Raw genomic sequence first — 25672 nt, 5'->3', positions numbered from 1 at the left:
CATCAGGCCCAATACTCCTCAGCAGAGTTTCCTTTGCATTGTTAGGTATTGACCCTCAGAGACCCCTTGTGGATTCCCTAATTGAAAATTAATACTAGATCAATGCCATGGGCAATTTGCATATTGATCATAAACAACTTTGAAGGCACCGAGTGTGCAGCAGATCAATAGGGCTCCTGGATAGGCTGCGGAGGGAGCACCTCCCAGTACAATGCACTCCGAGAAAGGTTAATGATTTGGGAAGTTCCTAACTGCTCATCGCTGGGAACGGCCCCCACACCGCACAGCATCCGCAAGAGCAATTAGTACGGCCTGCGAGCTGCCCACTGCCCCCAGCCCTGCCCGCCCCCCACCCGTGGAGGGAGGGCGACTGCTGGTGTGAGGGAAGGGGCGGCCGAGTGTTTTCACAGTTGCCTTTTTTGGTGATGGATGAAGTCTTGGGACAGTTTATTCTGGGAAGTGCGCTGTAAAAGGCAGTAACCAACTTACGGCTCCCACAGTTGTTCTGGCCCCTTCCCCAAAACACAGTTCTCCTGATGACGGGAATGGAATCGACTGCAGAAGGGGGCCCCGGCTCCCCAGGCTTCCGGTCACAGCGGAAACCCCAACTCACGTGCGCTCTGAGCCGTCCTGGGCTTTGGCCCCTCGTGCATCGTGTTCCGTTCAGCTCCCAGCTTTCTGGGGTTTGCCGCCTGCTCATCGTCCGCGCTCCCTGCGTGGTGCCTCCTCGTGCCTCCCCGGCTCTCGGCCTGGCTCTCCGGGCAGTATGGGCGGCTCCCGTGGGGTGCTCTGGCCGGCGCCCCTCCGGGCCCCTCCCGGCCCCTCCTGTCCCCTCCTGATTGCTTTTTTTTGCGGGGGCCCCTCCCTCTGTCCCTTCTGGCCGAGATCCAGCTCCTCTGGTCTCCTGGCCGCCCTGTGGGTGCTCCGGAGCCCCCGAGGCCGTGCCCACTCCCTCTGCCTTGGGGGCCCCCGGGGACTTGGAGACGGCTGGGCTGAGGACCCGGGAGCCAGGGGATGCCTGCTGCCTGGACCACAGGCAGCCACCTGGCTCCGGCAGAGGGTGGCGGCGGCGCCAGGGGGGTGCGTGTGCGTGGGTGTCACGAGGGGCAGACACCTCTTGTGTCGTGGAGTGGAGCAGGCTTTTTCCACAGCAGCCGGTGTAGGAAGAGCCCGGCGTCCGGCGTCCACGTGCCTGGGAGGGCGGCCCGCAGCCTTGGACCCTTACTCCGTCTGCCGGCGCGTCGGAAGTCGGTCTGTGGAAGGGCAGTAGGGCTCCGGAGGGGCCGTGCAGGGTGCCCGGGGCTCCCGGCCCAGCTCCCGGCCCAGCCCGCTCCTGCTGCCGACGCTTCAGCCTCGCAGGGAGGTGCTCTGGGCCTGGGTGTCACGGCGGCCCCCGTGGCCGAGGGGAGTCGGGGCTGCCCACCCGCTCTGGAACCCGCTCATCGCCGTGGGCTCCCCCACCCCGGGAAAGGGCCGGGCTCAGGGAGACTGCAGATCTCTTGCACACACGCACGCACACTTGGGGAAGCCCCCTCGCGCCTGTCCTGGGAAGCCCTGGCGGCGTGAGCCCGTGGAGCTGTGCAGGATGTCTCGCCCACGCAGCTCTCTGCCCACGGGAGGAGTCGTCTCAGGCTCTACTTCCCAAGCAGGGTGGGGGTGTCAGGGCCACGTCTGCCCAGAGGAGGGCAGGCTAAAGGGGAGCCCCTTGCGTGCTAGCGGGGCCCGCGCCCCCACGACCTGTCTGCGCGTCTCCTGGCCCTCTGCGGTTGTCCGGGCGGTTCCTCTCTGCCACCTGGGCCCCTGAGCCTCACACCCTGTGGCCTGCAGGTCTGGATTCAGTGTCGCCCGCTCTGAGCTTCCAGTAGGAAATGACCCCTGGGATTGCTTTGTCCCCCGTCCCTACTTTCTCGTCTTCGCCCATCGGCAGCTGACTTGGAGTAGTTCTTTTACTATCTATCCATCTAACCCTCGCCCCCCCAAGCCCCTGTTTTGGCCTTTGCCCCCCTCCCCTTTTAAAGAGTTTATTTATTAATTGAGAGACACAGAGAGAGATGCAGAGGGGGAAGCAGGTTCCCGGTGGGGGGAGCCCAATGGGGGATTTGATCCCAGGACCCTGGGACCACGCCCTGAGCCACCCAGGTGCCCCCACCCCTTGTCCTTTGAGAGCAGGGAGTCTCCTGCCTTGTTCCCAGCTGTGTTGTCAGTTTCTGGAATGGGTGGACATGTGGTGGATGGATGGACAGATGGACAGCCTGAGCAGGAGTTGAAGTTCTCATGGGAAGGCCCCACAACAGCTCTGAATGTGGTTGTGAAGAACGTGGGCCTTGGCCTCAGCTCTCTTACCTCTGAGCTGTGTGACCTCTGCCACTAATGTGACCTCTGTGAACCTCAGTTTCTCCCTCACCCCTTGGCAAGGGAGTGAGAATAGCATCTGCTTCAGTTGTGTGACTGCTGTGTTCCACCGTGACTGCTGTTATCAGATCCTAACGACTCGAGCACGTGGAGTCCTTGTAGGCACACGGTACCGGCTTGTGGGATCAGGCTCTTTGCAGGGAGGGATTTCCCAGGTAGGAGGGAAGGGAAGCACGGAGTGTTTTGTACCGACCAGCCCCACTTTGCCAGCCTCTCCCTTCCTCCTCTTCACAGTCAGGGCATTTGTGACTGGGGCGCAAATGGCACCCGGGCTGGAGGCTCCTGGGGCAGGCTGGGGGTGGCCTGACAGGGAGCGCAGGAGCACACGGGGTCGGGGGAGGCCTGGAGAGCCGATGTCAGCTTGATTCAGGGCCCAGCGGGCAGGTGCGGGGCCATCCCCGTGCATGTGATTACTTCATTATGGAGCTTTTCATTGACTTGGCTGCGCTGTGCTGATGAACTGAGACTGGGGACAAGGGCGCATAATTGAGGGAAATAAATTCCCATCACAGGCCTGGCTGCAGCCAGGAGGAAGCGTCCACCTCCTCTGGGTGTGTGATGGGGGTCGGGGGGAGGGAGAGGGTGTGTGCAGGTGGTCCCGTCTTCCCGGGATGCACCTCCCCTTCCCTCCTTCCCTTCCAGAACCTCACGGGCATTGGCTGCAGGCCTGGTGAGCAGTGTCTTTGCAGACCTGCCTCTGTTTCCCCCGCTTGGAGCTGCTCTTCGAATAGCAGCTCTTTGGCACTTGGTCGTGACCCTCTTTTGATTCTCTTCCCGGGATAGGAACCTGCGGGGCCTCCCTCCATCCCTCCACATACCTGTTCTTCCTCTCACCCAGTCCATCTCCCTTTGTCCATTTGTCTGTTCGCCTTCCACTCTGTGCTCTCCCTTAGCTCTCCATGAAGCCAGAGGAGGGGGAGGCACTGGTGCTGCCCTTCTTAATTGAAATCCCATTTCATTCATCTGGGAAGTGGGGAGGGGGGGCAGTTTTCCCAAGCAGCCCACTCACAACCCGTTCAACAGCCATGGAGCTGGACTCCAAGATACCAACATCGTAAGAAACCAACTCGGCAACCAGAGTCATTTGCATTCAGCTAAACCGAAAACCACACAATCAGCCACATGGTTTAACCACCACACACACAGAAATGTCGTAGTGCAGTGCATTTTTCTCAAAACCAGGAAATTAGTGGCTCAGGTCACCAGAGCCATCTGAAGTTGGTCATTACTAATCAGTTGTTTACAGCAAAGAGATTTTTTTTTCTCCCCTAGTGTTTTCTAGGCCTTAAAAACATTTCCTGGAATCCTGACTGAAGTCAGTGTGTGCCGTGGGCTGGTGATACACATAATGGCTGGGCTGGGGAGGCAGGTTGCCTCAGTTACAAAGAAGCATGGGTGGCGTGAAGGCAGAGTAGAAAAGAAATGGAGAGCCCTCACTTGACACCCTCTGACCTCAGCCGGTGGAGCTGAATGCTAGAGAGCCAGGACTGAAATTGCAGTCACTTTAGATTATTTGGAGCGAGGAGAGGCAGGGAAAAAAGGGTCTGTTGACTACAGGAAGCTGAATTCTTCCTCTGCTGAAAAGCTTATTAGTGGAAGGGGAAAAAGCAATTACTTGGCTTTTGCTAGTTCTCTGCAGCGGGGATTCGGGGCTGCATCAGCCCCTTGGACCTCACCCAGGATCCAGAAGATCTCTGACAGGCTCTGCCCTGAGCCGTTTGGGAGGAGTCCTTCTGGGACAACCCCCTTCCAGAAAGAGCATGAAGGGAGGGAAGGGACAAAGTCTGAAGGAGAGAGCGTGTGTGTGTGCGTGTTTGTGTGTGTGTGTGAAAGAAATTGTGAGGTGGCGGGGCAGCAAGAGCTGTGGCTTATTGTGGCCTTAAATGTCGTGGTTTTATTCTGAGTACCACGTTGCCACTGGGCAGGAAGTGAACAGGATACTACTTGCCTCAAAACATGGATTCTGGATCCTTGGGGGATGGTGTTTGGTCTGTGTTGGGGTTGTCAGCCCATCCTTACCCTTGCTGTTCGGCCTTTTGTGTCCGAATGTAAAGAAAAGCTGGATGCGGCTCTGAACAACTGTGGCACCACTTAGAATCTGTTTGCCTCAACATTCTGGCCTTTCCACAGGCCTTTGCTTCTTTCTCTGCTCGTGTGACTGCGTGAGCAGCACCGTGGCCACCTGTTCCCTTCGCCCTCCTTTGGATGTCCTGACCCTGTGGGCTTTAAGCTCCCCCTCCCCAAGCCCTGGCTCTTCTGGTCTGGAAGATCAAGGCGCTTGCTGGTAGCTTCCCCAGATCCCTCAAAACAAAGGCAGATCCCTCTGATGACCACGTTGCTGCAAACAGCCGGTAGTTCTCCTGCATTTGTTGACTCGTGCCCGGTTTTCTGTTCTTCCAGCTTGTCACCAGTGTCTTCCAGGAGTTGGATCCATTTGTAGACTCTTTTGAGCCGGAAATTGACCTTTTTTCTTCTGCAATCATTTATATTAAATATAAAGATACAAATTGTTTTTTTGTTTTTTTTTTTTCTTTTTGAAAGTTGCTTGCTGGTTACTGTCGAAATCCCTCTCTTCCCTCTCCTCTTCCTCCTTGTGATTTTTAAAATTATTGCTCGGCAAGTGAGAAATCACTTCTTCTCTTCCCTAATCATGGGGTGGTTCTTTTCGGCTTCCTTCAAGACTGCACTGCTTTTCCACTCCTTCTCATTCACACCTTTGGCTGGCTTTACTCCTTTCCTTGCCACGAATGTTGGCCTTACAGAGTGAAGCGAAACAGTTGACTCATTGCAGGCTTCATTTCCATGCTCCCTCTCTGCCCAGGGTCCGTATTCCCACAGGAAAGAGTTGTCTACTTTCGGAAGTTTGGGGGGATTCCAACTTAAGAGATTCCCTCCAGGAGCTTCTAGTCCTTTTTCGGGCACAGCTTGCACACCGAAGAGTGTAGCGTCCAAAATTTCTATGTCTGACCATGTACTGTCAGTCACCACAGATCCCTTATTCCTACCTGTCCAATTCTTGGTCGCTGAATTCATACTTTCTGCCCAGATCCTTGGTGACCTGCTCATCTCTTGACAACATTGCCTTTCCCTTTGGTTTCGTGTATTAGTTGTTGTCGAATGTTCCCACCATGGAAAAATATGGGTAAGGATCTAGAATTTAAGTTCTCTTGTAGAGTCGTTTGCCTCGATGATTATGACTGCACTTCTGTGCCGTCAGAAGGTACATTACAGTGTGAGTTTGGGGACGTGTGGTGGACTGCATCCCCTTTCCGGGGATTCTAGCCTGTTCTCAGGTGGAAGAAAGCTCTCACGGGAGGAAGGCCACACAGATGCACCCGGTCCTGAGGCCGAGACTCAGGTACACTTAGTAGCTCTGGGAGATTTGGAGATGGGTCACTGTAGCTAAAATCATCGCGGAAGGGCAGGTGTGCTGCTGGTGGTGGTATTTGGTCCTGCCCTAGAGAAAGAACGTTGCATTGTACAGGATCCAAATTTTTAAGATATAGAGGTTTTGTAGGCGACCACTGGCATGACTTTGGAACTTTCTCAAAGAGAGGAAGGAGATCTAAGAATTTCCTTTCTCCCTTTGGGCACAGAAGAGCTGTACAAGGTGAATGTTAGAAATGACAACATTTTAGCAATCCCATCTGCTTTTTCTCACATGGATGCAGGAAAGCTCTTGAACATAAACCTTTGGATTTTCTCAGTCCCTCAGCTTCCTGCTTCACTTTCTTTGCAATTTCCTAGGAAATGTCAGCTGGAACGTGCTGCTGCTGCTGCAGCCCCCGCCACCGCCTTAGTTTTTCAGGCTGAAGTGAACTTGGGACTTGATGGTTTTGGAGAACGGCCCAGGTTTTTACTTTCCCTGCATAGACACATCCTTAAATGTCTCAGGTGTGACTGTAAATGCTTCTGGCAGAGGCAGGCTCTTCCCCGCTATACCAGGCAGTGAGTGCGTGCGAGGCACCTACAGACTCCCCTGCATGCTTGCAGGTGTGGGACTCGGTCCCGGGCCATCTCTAGGGCCTACGTGTGTCCCGAGCGTCAGACTCTGTCGTCCAAAGTGCCGTTGCATCTGTGGTGGTCTTTGTGCATGCCACCTTTGGGGTCTGGCCAAAGGAGAACAGGTTGAGCCGGTGTTTTCTGGGTGTAGTGTTGCCTGAAGTTGGCCAGATGTCTGTTTCCTAGATTTTGGTTTGGAAAGTGTAAGCCTTTGTGCTTTATTTTTATGAATCAGCTTGTTTTACCAGCTGTGCATCTAAGTGGCTGACGATCATGCAGGATGAAGCTCATTGACAGGCAGTCCGTCACTCTGCTGTCCACCGGTGGGAGTAAACTGCTGTTTCTGCGTGCACTCTGTGCTCTGTGGGGGACAAGGCTGATTTCTTAATAGGCTCCAGACCCTTTGGGTGCTGTGGGCATAAGACCGAGGCTGTTAGCAGGCTGGGAATTCCAGCCCCTCACTTGTGCCAGCCTGTGACTTAGTTACTGGAGTCATGGCTGGATTTTTCTTGGTGGCGTGCTGTTTGTTTTGATGGCCAGGAACAAACTGCTCGCCTGTTTCTCTTTCGTTTTGCTTTTTTTTGCATATCCTCTCCCCAAACAGCCAGCCCATCATTCCCCTGGGCATGGGCACATCATGTCTCCCCGGTGTTGTAAACGCCTTAGGTCTATGCAGCCAGCCCTCCACCTTTCGTTCCCATGCTGTCATCCCTGTATAGATCGCATCCATCAGCGTTTGACATTCCTGTTCAAGGAGCCATCCTGCAAGGTCTCACTTATACCCATTAGGTTCTAATCACCACCATCTAATATCACTTCTGGTACATCCTGTTCATTTCCCATACACCGTCATTTGTGCATAGATGCTTAAGTACACTTACAGGCTTTCCTTGACTCTCTTCACCCCCGTATTTCCAACATTTTCCAATTAAAAATACATAGGAAATTATTATTTTTATTATTATTTTATTATTTTTTAATAATAATAATTATTATTTGCATTAAGCATAAGACCTCTCCCTGACTCACCAAGTGAGTTTCAACTCAGGAGGATGATACCGGTCTGTTAATGGAAGCTGTTATTTATTTATTTATTTTTAAAATTTATACTCTATCACTCATGTGTGTTTATCTGTCCTGTCTTCTCCCCTCCGACCATGGAAGCCTGGCAGTGTTTATTTCAGGCAGAGTGTTCTTGAAAGACAGATGCTGGTAGGGACTGCCCAGGCCTCACACCTGGGATGTTAGAAAGCTTTCAGGCACATCTGTTTGGGTGAAAGATGTCCTTTTCTGTAGAGGAGGGGGACTAGGAGGGAAATGGTGCCCCATCAAAGGGGCTTCCCTTCCTCATCCCGTCTGGGCATAAACCCCCAATTCTGACCCTATTTCCAGACACCTTAGATGATACTTCCAAATCCATGAAGTGGTTCTGTGGTGCTGAGCAAATGCATGAGGGCCCCTTCCTCCTCTGTCTAAGGCTGTCTTTCTACCAACCTTGGCTTTTCTCACCTTTGCCCATCAAATACTCTGTCATCAAGACAAGACACCATGACTCACTCTGTCCCCTTCTCTGCGCATTCCCAGTAGCATATGGAGTTTGAATCAGTATTTTCCTCCACTACTTTGTTTTTACCAGAGGTCGGAAATAAAACACCCTTCTTGGTTTCAAGGGCCTTCTATTTTGCATGCCTCTTCTTTCCAGAACATTCCAGTTTGGTGTGAGGTTAAACTGTGCAAAATACTGTTTGAAAGAAAGGAGCAAAAGAGAAAGGAACTTGTCAAAATGCATTTGTTAGATCACATTTTAAATGAAGTACAATTGAAGGTAGTTTTTGTCCAAAGAAAGGAAAAACCCCTGCAAATCCGCTGAGCTCCCAGAGAGCGCGCCTCCTTTGTCGTCGCCCTGACATTGAAGTGTAATTTTTCATGGTTATTTGGACTGGAAAATGGGGGGGACGGGGAGAGATGGGTCTGCGATTATTTCCCATAAATGACAACACAATCACATCACGCTCCGCTACAAACATGCTCGGGGAATTTGCCTTTTTACATTTCATGTGTGAAAGCAAAGCAGCAATCCTGGCTCCGTAGAAATCCAGGGGAGCTAATCCCCGCTGAATTCCCTTTCCTTCGGAGTTCGGGACAGAGCCGGGCTTCTTGTTCGGCGGTGGATTCCGAAGCCATTTCAGGGGTGGGTTTGTGTTTTACAAACTGGAACTCGCATCTTTCAGTTATTTAAAAGAGACAGAGAGAGAGAGAGAGCTAGAGAGCGAGCGAGCGAGAACTCTTCCCGTGAATAGCCACCAGGCGAGTCCGTAGACATATTTAGTCCTGTGTGCTTTGTCACCGCACATTGGCTTTTATCCTTTCTGCATTTCTGCAGGAGGCAACCCAGGTGCTTCTGCTAAGAACACAGATAAATGGAACTTGTTGCAATCCTGGCTCGAGGCGGTTCCTCCCTTTCTCTCCTCCCGTGACCCCCACCCACCCCCTTAATTTTACCGCGGTTTTGACAGACCGTTCCCACTGACCAAGTGGCCCTGCCCAGGAGAGGGCCGGTGGCAGGACCTGTCCCTCGCCACACAACGGCAGTACTTTCCACGTGGCGTGGGCCTTCTGCGCTGCGTCAGAAGGGGGCACGTTTGCTCCGGGAGGCCTGAAGAGGCCGTAGCGCTCGGGAGCTGGGAAGCGCTGTCTCCGGCCCATGCACCGGCACCGGCCGGGGCCAGCTCAGGTCAGCAGCCGAGGGAGACTCCGCCAGGCCTGCGTCGTCGGGCGACCTTGCTTTACCCAGCGGGGGCCGCGCACACAGGCTGCAGCACGCCCGGCCTTCCCAGGCTCCCTCCCGCCACACGATCCCCATTTTTCTTGTTTCTATAAACAGTGGCACGATCTTCAAATATACAAAAGCATAAATGGTCTCTATTCTCCAATTATTCATTTTAATAATACCCGGAGTTGCCTTCAGCGTGTTGATTCTTTCAGCCTGGTGCCAAGAGGCAGGGTCGCCAGGGCGGGGGACGAGAACAAGGCCAGGGGAGGCAGCAGGGAGGCCAGGGTCCTTCGGCGCCGGCTTTTCCTGCAGAGCTTTTCCCGCAGGCCCCTCGAAGGCTGCCGGGCCTCCACCACCTTGCGCGCTCTGTCCAGAAACTCCAGGCTCTGTGGCCCCGGGTGTACTGGGTAAACGAACACCTAGTGGTCAGAAGAATTCTTGCAGTAAACCGATTCACCTTTGAGGATCCGCGTGCACGGTGCACCGAGCTCATCCCTGGCCGAGGGGCGTGTGTCTCCGGCGAAGCGCGGCCCCCAGTTCCTCTCCTGCTCACGTCCCCTTTCTCTTGGAGGACTGAAATCCACGTGTAGAACCATCGTCTTCTACGAGGCAGTTTTGTTTAAAACAACTGGTTAGCACTGTGGCCACATTATTTCTTAAAAAGTGACCAGGGTGGGAAAACCGCCCACAGCAGCCCCAGGCCAGCCCCAGCTGCTCTCCCCGGCTGGCAGAGGAGGGTCCTTGGCTGGACGGCTCAGCCTGGCACGGGGCTCAGGGTGGGAAGAAAATCGACAGGGCCACAGACGGGGGCCGCCCGGAGGGGAGGCCTCCCTCTGCTTTTCCCGTGCTCCGGCGCTTCGATCTTGTGCAAGAGAGGGACTTGAGGGAGGCCGGGGCAAGCAGGAGTGTGCAGGGCCTGCCTGCCTGTCGTCTCTGTGGGGAGTGGGCTTCTCACCAGATGCCTTGGGCTCTGCTGCTGCTCTGGAGCCCTGATGTCTGCTGGAAAAGAAATGTCTTACCCTGAGAAGGGGGGGGGGGAATATTATACTTCTGCTGGATAAATGAATGCCCCAGGCTTGAAGTCTTGGAGTCCTTGCCTGCTTTACCCACCCACCCCCCCGCTCCCCACACCTTTACCCAGCCTCATCCTTCGCCCCTTTAAGGTTTCCTGCCTAGACTGTGGCAGTTGCATTTTACAATGTTCCACTTGCCAGTGTCGGTTTGGATTCCTGGACCCTTTGCTTTGTGATGTTGCATTTCCCCTCAATTTATATACCCTGTTAGGATGTAGAAAATAGAATGGACCAATTCAGCTTACAATTAAAAATACTATCCAGGTGATTACACACAAGGCACTTCAGGGGAGACTCTACGGTTCCCATTCCGTGTGTCGGCATGAAAACATGCAGTCACGTTCGCCAAGATGCTGAGTATATAAGGCGTGTTAAGAGAACGATACACACTTGTGGTAAGCAAAACCACGGTAACTTACGGGAAAATTTCTGGGACTGCCTCATTGTTGACCAGAAAACCTAATCGCTCGATGCTATGCCTCGCGTAGTGTCCAGCCACATGGCCAGGGCTGGAAAGAAACCGCCGGGAGAAAACCCTGAGTTAAATGTCCCCGGAAATGTGCTTGGGAATGTAGCAGAATGGATTCTTGGGTCCTGGATCTGAGCGTCACTGGACAGTTGGGAGAGCCCCCCGGCGGTAGGACCCGTGTCACCATGTGGTGAGATCATACTTGCCAAAATGTCACGGAGGGAGAACAGCATCGTTCATCCCAAGCGTTGCTGCCATTTATCTCTTCCTCCCCGGCTTGGAGAGGGAAGACAAGAGTAGGGGTGAAGAGCCGGGAACAGCAGGGCTGGCTGTCCGTCAGCGCCGTCGATCGTATCCTATTATGAGTTTCTGTTGCAGTAGAATTCTGGCGCACTGGATCTTATTAGAAGTAGCGGTCTAGGCCTTGGGAGTATCTTCTGTATGGTGGGATCTGATTTGACTTTATTCGCAAAAGGAAGCACGCATATTCTGTAGGGGATGTATAGCCAGTAGAGGTTTCCTACGGGTAACAAAAGGCCGAGAGGACTGGGCACATTGGAGCGCTCTACCCTTTTCAGTTGTGCCAACCAACATCTCAGAAGGGCAACAGATGGACCACAGTGTCCTACGCTGAATCTGTAGCCACCGAGTCCAGCAACTGCGTAGGACTTACAGCAGCAGGGGACCAGACACAGTCATGGAGTCCCACCTGCTACACATGCGGAGACGCCAGCGTATGTGGCTGCCACGTTCCATGGTCCTCCTGCCGGTCCTAATGTTGCAGGCCTTTCTCACAAGCTTCTGTGGTTGTCGTTGGTTAATTAGGTTGAAAATGGAGAAAGGAAAAGCTTTAACCCTATCTTCAAAGTAGGCAGATTGGTTATTTTGTTTTTCAGAGAAGAGGTCCTATATACAATTAAAACTTGTTTCTGGTAAACCTCGTTCCAGGAAAGATGAGCTTTTAACAAAAGGCTTTTGACAGCTGCAGGCTATTTCATTTTTTTTAATGCCGAATGAAAAATCAATACATTTTTCTGGGTTATACATATTCAGAACAGGCCTGATATTTCCATTATAATGGAAAGTGGGTGTCTGTGCACATCTCGCCTGTCAGAGCTGCACCACCGCATTTTCCAAGCCACTGCTAAATATTTCAAACCTGATTTGATTGTGGTTCATGACAGCTAATGTTTCTCAGCTCTTGAGCCTGCCGACAGGCGAACGCACTTTATTTCACCCTCACCCTCAAATATGGCTCACCCCAAAGAAAAAGGAAAGAACAATTTCATTCTTCAGGGATCCCGAATTGTTGTATTATTTAAGTAACGCGATCGCCTGAGAGCCCTGGCGATTCTTAGGAGAATTTCTAAATTTCTATCACACCAAGGTACTCCGGGGCTTTTGTGGGGTTTGGGGGGAAGGTTTGAGTTGATCTACATTGCCCTGTGAAGAGTTAGGAACAGAGGGACTAGTCCTCGCCATTGACCGACTCCCCTTCCGCCAAGTCGGAAAGCGATTTGTGAAGGACACCCAGTGGACGTGGCCCTTGGCCCCGGTGCCTTGGGAGCGTATTGTGTTCTCGGCAGCTGCCGCGTTTCCTTGGGTAACACGCTGGGGGCATGCGTGCCGTGGTAGCCAGGCAGCCTTTACGGTGAGGCCACCTCCGCTCTTGCCTCGGCCCAGTCCTCCTTTCGTTCATCAGTGTCCAGGTGGTTCATAAAATTTTTGCAAATCAGCACGGGGCTGCCAGGTGGCAGGGACCCCTCCTCCTGGAGCAGATGTCACCACACGTTGGGGAATCACACGGTCGCCCTCGCCAGCGTTAGCCGTATAAGGTATGTGAAGAGAATCATTGGCCTCGGTGGTTAGCGAAACCACCCTGACTGAAGGCAAATTTTCTGTAGCTGTGGCATCATCACGTCAAAAGCGTGAGGTGCCCCAGAACGCTTCCCTTTTAGAATATATTTCTCTGCTGAAATTCTCACACCTGCGGGCTCTGCGCTCCGCCAGGAGACAGGAGCGAGCAGCCTGGGTTTGGCCCGAGTGCTAGTAAGTGCTGTCTGGGAGAAGCGGTTGTAAAAAGGAGGCATTGATGGAAATAGATTTTTTTTTTAAAGACCTTCAGCCACTGTTTTATGGAGAGGCTGAAGGCAGAGGGGTAGCAGGAAGACCTCCCAGTTATTCAAGATTTGCTTCTGTTTCCTCAGCCCTTTACCGTAAAAATACATTCAAATAGGAGGGGTGCCCTTGCCTGAGGCCCCTGGGGGGGGGGTACCCATCACAGCAGCCTTCTGCTCTAGGGTTCGCAGCGGCACCCTCTCTGGAGTCTTCTGAGAAGCAGACGTGCCGCCCGGGTTGTGCTGGGCCTGCTGCCTCCTGCCAGGACCAGGCAGGGCATCGGGAGCAGACCTGACCTCTTCGCCCAGGGCTTGGCTGCGCCCTTGAGAGGACGTTCCTGGCGAGGAGTTAAGCTTGGTTCTGGAATATGACTAAACTCTTGGGGAAAAGTGGTTTTGATTTGTCTGTTTCAGCCTTAAAAGTAGCACATTGGCTGCCGTGTGTCTTACTAAAGGGAAGCAACTTCATCCACTGAGGGAAAGACAGGATTTTCCAGATAACACTGGATCGTCAGTCCATCAAGTCTTTTCCTACCGTCTGTCAGTTGCCGATACTATTTAGGGGGGAAAAAAAAACCCAAACAAACCCAACTTTCGTAATGACCCCAGCCGGTTGCCACTGACTTCCGGGGTGGAAGATGCAATCTGTGAGAAACTGCCCTCCTGCCTGCTTGCTCCATCAGCATGTGGGTGTCAGATACACCTTCCGAACGGGAATGAGGACTGGATTAGCAGCCCCAGGGGTGCAGAGGGCTGAGGCCGTTGCTTCCCGGGTCCCCACATGGTTCCCGTTGCTGCAAGACCAGGCCCTTTCTTGGGTGCCAGAGGCCTGGGTCTCAGTGAGTGGGGTTTCTCTAGGCTTGGGGACCAACAAAACACCGCCCACAACACATTACAGGTCTGAGCTGTCCAGACAAATGCATAGTTTGTATCTCTGTTTTTTCATCATTTCTCTACCTTTATTGGTATTCAGAGCTCACAGTTTTCTGGTTACTGTCAGCCTGGGCTTTCATCCATTTTAAAGAGCAATTTTTCCTCTTGCTGTTGATGATGATGGTATAAAGACAGATGGTGTAACTGCTTATGAATGTCCTATTTTATTTCCCCGGGACCAGACAGTTCACTTGAAGACGTATATTATTTCCACATGCTCAGGTTGGGCCGCCCAGACGCTGTCTGCTGGGTTCAGCGAGCTGCCCTTCCGGGCCTCGCCATGCAGAGGGCGACACCTGTAGGTCGTAGGTGGAAGTGCACCCTGCTCGGCTGCGGGACCGGGTGCTTAGGTGGGGGTGAGGACGCGGAGCCCCTTGTGAGGGAAGCTGTCCGGGAGTTTCCTGAGCATTTCTTCTTCCACCAAGCATAGAACAGCCTTTTGGTGAATGAGTGATAAATGATAATATGAAACCTAGGCACTGAAAGAAAAGAAGAGGTTTGATTTCTAAAGAAAAGGAGCGGGAAGAGAAAGTGAGTTTCTGAATTCACATCTGTCCCCCGTCCACTCAGTAGAACTCAGCTGCCTTCACTTTTCTGCTTGTAGCAGGGCAGGGAGGGAAGAAAGCCAAGAACCCAGGAGGCTGATAGAACGAGGGCTCAGGAATATTCACAAAGCCCTGTGCGGTTTCCTTGCTTGTTGTAGCGATGACGTGCTTATTCTTCACACCCTGTGTCTTCTGAATAAGACCTATTTGGAAGGGCCCGGAGAACTGGGGCCAGTGAGAGTGACCGTGAGTTCCCAATTCCGAGCTCCGATGGCTGTGGCCCACACGATGTGCTGACCTTGGAGGTGGTCTCCCTGCGGGCCCACTCCTTCCTTCCCGCCTCTGCAGAGCAGCACCTCAAATGCTGTTCTCCACATCAGGGTGTTGTCTGTTTCATAGGTGTCACACTGTTTGCATCTAAGGTGATTGTGTGTGTGTGTGTGTGTGTGTGTGTGTGTGTGAGTGAGTGTGAGAGAGAGAGGTGGAGAGGAGGGGCCACTCGGCCATCTCTGCATAATCAAATTTGATTAATATCTACACTACTACAGATAGTTTGTGTCACAGCATGTACTGGGGCGAAGGAGTGTATTTTAAGAGCCCTCGCTCCTTTGGGCAGACCCAATTTAATACTGATTGACTGAATTCTGGTATCACCATTCAGGAAAGGATTTTATAATTATAGCATTGAACGGTTCTATCAAAAGTGTAAAAATATGCATTGAACATCCTGGTTCAACATAATTAAGACTATGCATACGTCATACTGTGTAGTTTGGTGGTTATTCTCTACTAACACTTGTATATAAATTTTTTTCTCTACTCAGTGGCGTATAGTGTTAATATGGCACTGTATATCAGATTGACTTCACACCATGGTTGCCATGATTTTTTTCTGAACTAAAGGGGGGTATGGGGAGACCTGACGTTAACTTCACTATGTCGTAAGACAAAAGGGAGATGCAGAGATTAGATGGGGAGGCCTCTTAATTGGGGATGAAAATAAGCACTCTGTTATTTTGCCTATGTTCCCCAGGACTGCCTCATAAATCCTGGATTGGTGGGAATGAAGAGAGAATGTTCCCTGACCCCCGAATTCAGTTTTCCAGTCCTTGGACTTCCATTGTTTTTCCGGGAAGAATTAGGAAAATCTGACTTGAAGTAGATACTTTCTTCTTCAGGTGTTTTATATACCCTCTGAGGTCATTTTACACTGAACTCCTCTTACTTCCTTTGCACGATGAAATTTAGAAGCTATTTTCTGCAGGTTTGGGGAGGGTAATACCCTGAAACATTGAAAAAGTAGGATAACAGCTCCAGAGACCTAGAGTGACACCGGTCTGAGCCCCAAGTCCCAATACTCGGTTCCTGTGCATCTGGTCTGGCACCAGCCCCATGTAGTCAATGCAAGCAGCCTGTTCTCGTGTCCCTACATCCAGGACAGTGTGCTCTTCAGAGTCTGCTAATAATTTCGTCATCAGCCCACCTCAGTTTGCCTGAATTTGTTAAATTCACTCATTTAACCCATTCTTAATAAATGTTTTGGATAATGATCCAGAGAGCCAGGAGAACAGGAGAGAAATCTCTTGCTCCCTTTCCATCAATATCTATAGGGTATCTTATAGCCTTTTCCTTCCTACTTGTGCAGGTGTTTTATGTCAGGAGTAACAAAATGACCATGTTGGAAATGACCATTCTTCTGTCTTCACCCAAAGCATTCTGTATTGAGCTGGAGAGAATTTCCATGGCTAGTTTTAAACCAGTGTTGGGTAAAGAATGGACTGGCTTCAAAAGAAAAATATGTGATGCTCTTAGAAATTTGTTTCCCTTTCTCTATAAATCTAGCTTCTTGTCACTGACGCCTGGCATGCCTACAGATGTTGTTTGTACAGATGTTGTTTGTTTTCTAGAACTCTTCACATTAATGAAATCCTATCACTGATAGTCTATGATCCTTGAGACTGTGAGTAATTGTTAAAAAGCAAGCAAACAAAAAACCAACAACCACCTCCCGCCGTGGTCTGGCACGTGCACACATACTTCGTGGCCTCTGCAGGGTCCATGGTAGGATCTAGCCTTGTTCACATCCAGGACGCACTGGGGTCAGAGCTAGGCAAGACCCAACATGTGGCTCCCTTTTTGCATTTTCAACTATAAAAGACTTGCATGCAACTTCAGGAATTTAGATGGGAGCGATTTCTTCAACAGGATTGGCTTTACGATATTAAAAGTTCAAATGAGGCATTCAGAATCCATCTGGAAATACCTAACATCCACACGTCTAGAGCGAGTCCGTCTCCTACCAGTGAATGGGGAAGGGAAAGACCTCGGCACCCCCGTGGTGCAGGCAGCCTTTCGGGGGCCTCGAGGAGAGAGGAAGGACCATCATTGGCATCTGTGTATTGTGGTTGGTAATTTTTTGGAGTAGGAGGCAAGAGTCTTTCATCTTCTGATCAGTTTTAATCCTTGACATTTTGTTTTTCTTCTATTTCAGAAGAAGCCATTGAAGATGTTGAAGGGCCCAGTGAAGCGGCTGCTGATCCAGAGGAGCTTGCTAAAGACCAGGAGAGTGGAGGCGAGAAGGACCAGAGCAAGTGGACAGGTAGCGTGTGCGTGCTGCCCTTGAACCCCTGACCTCTCTTCCCTGGAAGAGTGAGGCTGACAGGTCAGGGAGTAGATGCATCCTTAACCTACCCAGAAAAACTGTTCTGTGTACTGGGAGAAGGGTCTGGGTTTTGCTTTTTTGAGTGGCCAGCTTCATTCTCCTTCTCTTACGTTATATGAAAGAATTTTTAAAGCTTTTCTTAAATGGCCCCAAAGCCAGCTTGTTTATTAGAGCATCCAGGTGTCTGGCTCTATGCCAGGGGCTTCTGTGTTTCTGAGGTCACACTGCTTTCTGCAGCTTCTCTCTGGAGCTGCTTCACCCTTGATGGAATTCTTCCTCCATTGAAGGTCCAGTTACCTAGCCCTGCTGCCCCCAAGCCCAGTGGCGGGGTTTGCCCTGTGCACCTTGACTGGGAGGTCACCCATGAATCTCCAAGGAGTCAGCATTGCAGAGCAGGCTATGTTCTGCACACTGCGTGTCCCACCTTGCCCCCGTGGTGAGCGCCCACACCTGAAACGCACCCAGAGCGGGGCAGGCAGTGAAGCCAGGCAGAACGACATGGTACCAAAACCAGAAGAAGTTGATGTCAGGAAGGGAAGTGCTATTTCTGGAAAACTTAGTATTGTGAGAGGGGGAACAGCTATCTCTTGTGATGATAGGATTGCTGTATTGGAGGAAAGAAGAGCCGAGACTGAGAAGAAAAGCTTAGAGGTGTGTTGTTGTTGTTGTTGTTGTTGTTGTTGTTGTTGTTGTTTTGGAGGAGCCAAGTTGTTTCTGAGAAGAGTTCTCAGGACAGGTAAGTCTCCCAGAAACCACCACAGTTCTTAGAGGAAATGGTATGACAAGCAAAGGAAATTATTTTATTTGGTCAACCTAATTCTTACTGCCTTCCATTATTAATATTGTGATACTTTGTGTTTTTTCAAGAAAATATTTACCTTCTAGAGTCTGTATTGGTTGGGCCTTTGTTACTTTTCCAGGCACGACTGTTCTTAAATCATGTCAGTGTTGGCCTTCTCTATTTAAACAAGATACAGAATCTTGGAGAGAGGCCAGGGGAGAGCAATGAAAATCACTGAAGGCTGAGAAATATTGCCTCTGAAAAGAGGCTGAAGAAATTGGGGCTGTTCAGTCTGTAAAGGAGAAATTCGAGAGGCAGCTTAACAGCTTCCAAATTTCAGGAGGGATGGGGCGGAGTAGGTGATGCGCCTGTTCAGTGTTTCCTGGGACAGAGAAACAGGGTGTCACGGCCGCTGAGTGAGCGACTGGCATGCTAGGTGGACTTAACTGTCCTTTTTTGAACTGTGGTGGCCAGAGGCCTGCGCTTGAGAGATGCTGAAGGACAGGGCCGAGCACCCTAGGAGGGGTTGCCAGGGCAGGCTGGGAGCAGGACACAGATGTCTGTCCTCAGAGGTCTTGATCACAGGGGAGGATCGCACTGTGTTGCTTGTCACACTGGGTTTTTCCTGTTCTGTCAAAGCGAAATGGACACACACTTTGCAGATAGAGAGGATCTGGGCAAAAGGATTTCACACTCGCTGTTGGAAGGCCGAGTAACCTTCCAGGCCATCTGTCCTTTGTTTTCACAGTGTGGGTCCCTGGTTTCTAATCCTGGCTCTGCCACTTATTAGTTATGTGACCTTAACCTTTCTGTGCCTCTGTTTCTCATATGAGATGGGGGATTAAAAATAGTACCTACTTTCAGAGGATCGCCGTGAGGATTATATGAATATGGGAATCTTAGAACAATGCCTGGCATATAGGAAGCTCTATGTTAGGATGGTTTTTGTTGTTATTTTAATAATTTAGTTAGATGAGGAAAAGTAGTGGGGGTTTCTGTTTGGGTCCTTTCCTATGAATGTGAAACTGTTGCCTGGCAGGTGTGGTTTCTAGGAGTTTCGAGAAGCTGAGGGGAGGAGCAGCATATAAGAACTTAGTAGGATCACGCTGATAGTATGTGGTGTGCATTGCCTGCATTCTGTGTGCTACAGACACTGAGTAAATGACAACATGTAACTGCCATTTGCAAAATACCCACTGTGCGCCAGGCTCGTACCGGGCATCTCACACGTGCTCCCCTAATTCTAAGACTAGTTGAGGGCAAGCTCGCTCAGTTGAGGGTAAGCTCGCTCGGTTGAGGGTGGTTCATTTAAATCACATTCAGAATGTTGAGAATTCAGTGGGAGTGTGTCCTTACAGAGCTAGTGGACATGCCAGGCCATCAGGAGCACCATAAATATGAGCTCTTTAATAAAGCCCCACTTTCTCGTTCGTTCGTTCGTTCATTCATTCATTCATTCATTCATTCATTCAAACAACAGTCTGTACTGTATCTCCAGAAGATAGAGATGAGACAGAGAGAGAAACCATGGATGAATAACTCAGAGGTGCCCCTTACCAGTCACGTAGTAATAAAGTGAGAAGGGACAATTCTTTCCTGACTCCTGCGAATGATCCTCTTTTGACCCGAAGCATAATTTTGTCTATGTTGTCTGAGTGTGTAATGACAGGCTTTATTAAGGTACTTGAGCCGATTTGATCTTGGAATCGATACAGGTGGCAGCAACCTCTTCGCAGCTTTCTTTGGGATCCTTACTATTTTATAAAAAAGAAATATCTGCGTTTGTTCCATTTATGCCCTAAATTGAACTGTTCCTATCTGATTAAATGTGATGGGGAGTGCTTCCTCCTAGCAAATAAATAAATAGTGATTTCACAATTTGTACTGTTGATTAGTGGCCGCTCACGGTGCAGATTAATAATATTTCAAATGAGCCTGGATAATTGACATTTTCTCGGCTATTGATTACGTAGTTTGGGGTTTGTACAGGAATGGATAATCTTTGCTAAAAATTTTTAGTCATTTATTTTTATATTGGAATGGGACTCCTGATTTCCTTTTTGGTGTCCGTTGGTCATCCTCTTTGGGCTTCTTTATTTAGATGTCAGGTCTTTGACCTCAAGTGGCAGCAAGGCAAGATAGTGGTTTGAATCACAGCAGCATCGATTCCACGGCCCGTGGCTGGATCCCAACCATGAGCAGGGCACCGGGCAGAGTTCCACCGATCACAAGTTCCATGATGACAGGCCCTGCCTTCAGGGAGCGTAGCACTCCGTGGGGATTTCAGGAACAGACCTAACCATCAGAACCGTGTTCTATAGGCCAGTGCTGCCCCTTGGAACTCCCTGGGCTGATAAAAAGGTTCTGCCTCTACACAGTACAGTACGGTAGCCCTAGCCACGGCGGCTGGTAAGCCCTTGAAGTGTAGCTAGTACCACTGAGGCAGTAGATTTTATTTCATTGCAATGCATTGAAATGCAGCTCTTTACACCCTGAAAGTGCAGCTGTAGATAATCAAAAGGAACAAAACTACCCCTGAAAGGATGCACCCCAGATACTCTAATTTCCCAGTTATTGTTAAGGCCATATTAAGCTTTACCTGTGTACCAGGCACCGTTCCAGTGCATCACACCTGCTTCCCAGCGGGCATGCCAGGAGTCCTCACAGGTGCACAGGTACTGATCTCTAGGGCCCTTGAGTTGGCCAGATGGGGCTGGGGGCTGCTGAAGCAGGGACCAGTTGGATTTTCATCTGCCCACACTAACTTGCCCTCATTTTCTGCGTACACCGTGACATGAAAGAGAGTTGGGAAGCTCTGCTTTACACACGTTCCCGCCTCTCACTCTGTGAGATAAATGCTGTGAGTAACCATCCCCCGCACCCCTTCCTCAGCCCCCTACCACTGTGCAGAGCGGTAAACTGAGCCCGGGAGAGCTAAGCCTGTGCAGGGCGCCAGAGGCACACACACGGGTTCAGATTTGCAGACTGGCCGTGCTGCTTAGGACAGAGCCTGAGTTCCTACAGGTATACTGTCCCATCTCTCCAAGAATGGGATTTTTCAGCATGATCATTTGATCTTGCTTTCATCTCCATTTTGGAGAGTAGCATTCTCTAAAGTTGTACAGCAGCAACAGTAACATGACAACGACTTGCTTGTGCAAGAATGAGTTGGATCGTCCACCATGAATATACTTGGTAGTAAGTCCACATCTTGCTCAGTGGTGAAGTGGACCACTCAGCTAATGGCCTTGGTCTCTGGAGCCTCGGGCATCTCATCTGTAAAACATGGAGAGGTGACACCCACCACCACACCCTGGGGTCCATGATGAGAGTTCTTGAGGGTTCCACGATGGCCAGTGGTGGCACATGTACAAATGGCGGCCTTTGATAAGCCCTTCAGAGATTGCATCCACGCACAGTGAGTGTAAAGCACTCTTGTGGGCCAACGGAGGGTGCAGGAAGGTTCTTTGAAGCTAAGTCTCTTTCCTAATGCACAGCAATTTCCACCGTCCAACTTTGTGGTTTTCTCTTTTGAAACATGAAAATGATCCCTCGTTCTCTTTTAGCAGTGTGTGGATTTAAAAGTGTGTGTTCTAGATTGAAGAGCCCCCAGTGTCGGCAACTGAACAATAATTAATGCAGTGATTATCCAATCAACCATTAATTGCTATAAATTAAGTGATATACAATTAATGTGATGCTTTATCACCAATAATTAGGGGAAAAAATTGAACTCTTGGCAAAGAATCATAGCAAGATGGTTATTTAAATCCTGTAGCCGCCATGGTTTCCAGCCACAGAGCACTAAACTGGATCTAGTTAAGCTAATTTGAGACAAGATGACCAGGGGGTGTTAGTGCTTTAAAAAACAAAGGGCCACAGCCCAACTGAAAATGCCAACATGATAATGCTCCAGAAATCTCTAACTGATGTCCATGTCTCTATTTTTGGAAGATTTTGAGTTATAATTGTAGTTCGAGTGTTGTTTTTCTAGGGGAATGGCCTGAAGGGACTTTATTTTATTAATTTTTTTAAAATCCATGATGCTCACCTAACACAGAGCAATTAGTGCAGTGGAGCGTCCCTGATTTGAATCCATGGAAGATTGCTATTAAAGGAGGTATTAGCAGGCCGGCAAGGTCTGGGCGACTGTGAGGGAGAAGTGTGTTTATGGAATATGGTGCTGGCAGGCATGATTTCAATCGGGTTTGACATGTTTAACATAAATGTATAGTGTACAGCTCTTGCTGCATATGAATAATTCCTACAAACCCACTGCCTTTCTAATTACTGAGGTTGAAAAAAAGCGGGTCAGGCACATCCTGGTGGAAATCTATTACCAGCCGTCCTCCTATTCTCCCTGTTGTTTACAGCTTTGTATAAATAGGGATGCCACTGTATGGAGAACTTAGTGCCTCAAGTATAATCTGTGACAGAGAATGGAAAGGGGCTGGAAAGAAGTACCTTTTTTTTTTTTTTTTTTTAATTGAGTCGATTAAGATAAAAGAAAGTATATGCTGAGAGGAAGTGTTACGGGTTTGGAGTAGCTCTGGCCAGTTAGGAGCCAGGAGCCCCAGGCTGAAGGCCTGGTTCTGCCGCAGAGATGAGCCACATGACCTCAGGTCTCTGGTCCATAGTTTCAAAATCTGTAAAATGGCAGGTTTGTACTAAATAGGTTCTTGCAGTTCTGGAACTCCTTAAAGATAGAATTGGGGGAGGAAGAGTTGCACAGGAGAATCTTGGAGAATATTAATTTCTAAAGTTGGAATGCTGGTAACTTGCCAGGATTTCCCTAGTCTCCCACCAGTTGCGATGGCGTGGGCCAGGAGTCTGCACTGAGTTCACGTAGGCCCCTTCGGCTTTTTTCCATGAGGGTCGAACCACGCCAGGCCGCCTTCCTTGGTGGGGTAGCAGAGCTCTACATGCTCTCACCTGGTCCTGTGTGACTGGAGTGCATCACCCTGTGTTGTCAGAGCCCCGTGTGATGAGGACATCAGAGGAGGAGCCCCTGGAGATTCATGTGGGTGCCTTTGAGTAACCACCCATCCCAGCTCTGTTTTTGGCTAGAAACCAGGCTGTTCACCACCAGCACCATACCTCTCTAGAAATCATTTCAGCCTAAATCTCTGTCCTTCTGGCATTTGGTTCTATTTTTCTACCTCACCCAAAAGTAAATTTGTCTTTGCAGTAGGGTGTGTGTGAGGGAATGCTGGGAGCCTGGCTCACATGGCTCCTTTGTGGTTCACATTCCTGCCAACGGAAACCGTTTTTGGTTTTACGTTTCACACACGGATGGGAATTGTGCAGCTATGTGGGCTTTTCCAGAGTCCTCTGTTCCCTTTCTCCACCTCCATTCCCCACTCTCTTTTTTTCTTTCTTTCTTTTTTTTTTTCCAGGCCGCTTTCAGTATAACTTGGCTGCTTAAAGTCACTGCAGGCAGAAATCTGCCTCACGATTGGAAACAAACCATTCGAACTATTTTTATGTTGGGAAGCAAAAATAGATACAGGGTGTGGTGTATCTCTGGACTTGCCTGAATTCCAGTAATTCAGAGGTCTTGGCTTTGAGAATTTATATTGTAAATTCTAAGAGAGGGAGAGGGACCACATCAATTGAGCAAATATTTTTGCATGCAGTAACAAAATTAGCAGAGGTAATCTAAGGCAGATACAGGATATGCAAAAAAGTAAGGAACTCCCTTTTTGGGACATCATATGTAATCACATAACCGTGGTACAGTATGATGAGAACACTCATCCAAGGTATAAAGGGCAGTAGAAATGGAGATTAAGGACCAATCATTTTTCATCACTGTAGAAAATACCTTATAGATTTACATATTACTTTTGCAAGGGGGCCCATGTGAATCTTGCTCTGTTTCAGTTTTAGCTTTTGTGCTGATGGGGGAAGCACTTCTGTTATTAGAATCCTTAGTATTTGATTTAAAAAAAAAAAAAAAACCACCATAGTGCCTTTCTCAGAGGATATCTGAACATTTCATTAGACTTTCACATTCTTCCTGGCCCAACATTCTGTTTTGTAGACTAGAGAAGTATGACACATAGATGGTGAACACCTGGGGGCCAGATTTGTGATCAAATCACAATTTGCCTTGTGGGTCCGGGACATACTCCCCACCTCATAAAGCTAAAGAACACATAACATGGTAGCTTGCTCTTATTATATGAAAATTGGAGAAGACGACTTGAAAATCCTGTTTCTCTCGTTTTCAGACAGGATTGTGAGTTCTTTATGATCTGAGTTTTGTGGTATTCATTCACTTGTGTGTGTGTGTGGGTTTGCTTCATAAGACTTTCTTTTTTAGAGAGCAGTTTTAAGTTTACAGCAAAACTGACAGGGAGGCACAGAGATTTTCTATCACCCTCTGCCCCCACGCATACATAGCTCCCCCTGACAATCAACATCACTCACCAGAATGCACTTTTTTTAAACCAGTGATGAACCATTGACACGTCAGAAATCACTCCAACTCCACAGTTTGTCTTAGGATTCACTCTTACTGTTGTACATCCTGTGGGTTTGAACAAAAGTATACTGACATATATCCATCATTATATATATTTTCACTGCCCTAAAAATCTTCCGCGCTCTGTCTCTTCATCTCTTCCCCATGTGGCATTCATTCATTTCTATAATTTCCAGCACTTAGCAAGGACTTGATACCGTTGTTTGATTAACAGTCAGTTTGGTTAAATAACGTGACCATAGACATTTTCAAGTCCAGGACATTCTACTTTCTGTTAGACATCAAACCTGTGGGTTAGTAGGATTGCTCCATGTTAGTATATAGAAAAGGCAAATTTTGGGTATCTGTGCTTCTTTAACAACGAAGCCCCTCATGGGCCCATATTATGTTCCAGAGCTCTTTCTAAAAAGGAAACCACAGCAAGCAGTGTTTGAGCTCTCACTGTGCGCTAGACTCTGTGGTAGGCTTTGTATGTCCGATCTCTTGCCAGCCTTACACAGAAACCCTGTGAGTGAACACTGCCATCCTACTGTGGATGAGGAAACTGAGAGCTCAGTGTAGTCAAGTAAAATGCTCAAGGTGACACCTCCAGGTTGGGAACCAAGGTGTGGTGAGCACTGCAAACCTCTGCGATTCGTTACCTAGCAAGAGGGGGGCTGATGTCTTTGTATAAAGGGAACTCCTGTCACAAGAAAACATGAGGGTAACATCAGCTCTCAAGAAGTCCCTAAAGGTACACAAGAGCCACATCCCCACCCCTTTGCACAGATCATTCATCTCAGCCCTTTGGAATGCTATGCGCAAATCCTACATGGGACTCTGGGTACTGAGAGAAGCATTGATATAAATGCGTACGCGGTTCCCCCTCTCTCTACTGTGAGAGGACCAAGACCAGGCCTTTCTAGTGGTCTTAGTACTTATTTTCCACCCTCACAGGGGCTTGAGTGGTGTCTTAGATTCTCACACTGCCCTGCCAAACCTAAACTAGCAAGAACAAAACAAAACAAATCCCCAAAACAGACAAACAAAACAAAAAACAACCCTGGGCAGATCACGGGGGATGAAACGGTGCTGAGAAGTTCAGTTCAGAGCTCTTGGGACCTGCCACCAAGGCTGGGCCTGGATTTTATTGTTGATTTTCACAAGTTCACTTCTATTCTAAAAATTTAATCTTTTAGGAAGATAGGTTTGGAATGGAGAAAAAACTGGAAGAGTATTGTTACAGTCCAGTCTCTGGGAATCTATGCTGTGTTGGGGCTCAGAGACCCTAACTAACCTAATTAATATTTGATTTGATGGGGACTGGATGAACGTCTGTTAATTAACTTTGGCCTGGTCTCTGAATGACCCACAGTGCCTCTTTGTTTTGCCCTACATCTTAAACCTCTGAACTGTTTCCTCTGTCATTTCAAGGGTCT

At 49.4% G+C, this 25672-nt stretch overlaps 1 protein-coding gene across 2 annotated transcripts in view; it reads left to right on the top strand.

Moving 5' to 3' along the window:
* The window catches only part of ZFHX3 (zinc finger homeobox 3), a 159212-nt gene that overhangs the window by 96392 nt on the left and 37148 nt on the right, over positions 1-25672 (top strand). For both annotated transcript variants that reach the window (XR_005360121.1, XM_038538466.1), the window contains exon 4: positions 16816-16923. Coding sequence is in view for 1 of the 2 variants with exons in the window: in XM_038538466.1 (XP_038394394.1) it covers positions 16816-16923 (108 nt within the window). In the remaining variant the exon portion in view is untranslated. The remainder of the gene's footprint in view (positions 1-16815; positions 16924-25672) is intronic.

This window comes from Canis lupus, chromosome 5, assembly GCF_011100685.1.
Source record: "Canis lupus familiaris isolate Mischka breed German Shepherd chromosome 5, alternate assembly UU_Cfam_GSD_1.0, whole genome shotgun sequence".
Classification (NCBI taxonomy): Eukaryota; Metazoa; Chordata; class Mammalia; order Carnivora; family Canidae; genus Canis; species Canis lupus.
The sequence above is the reverse complement of the archived record's forward strand: the minus strand, read 5'-3'. Positions and strand labels throughout refer to the sequence as shown.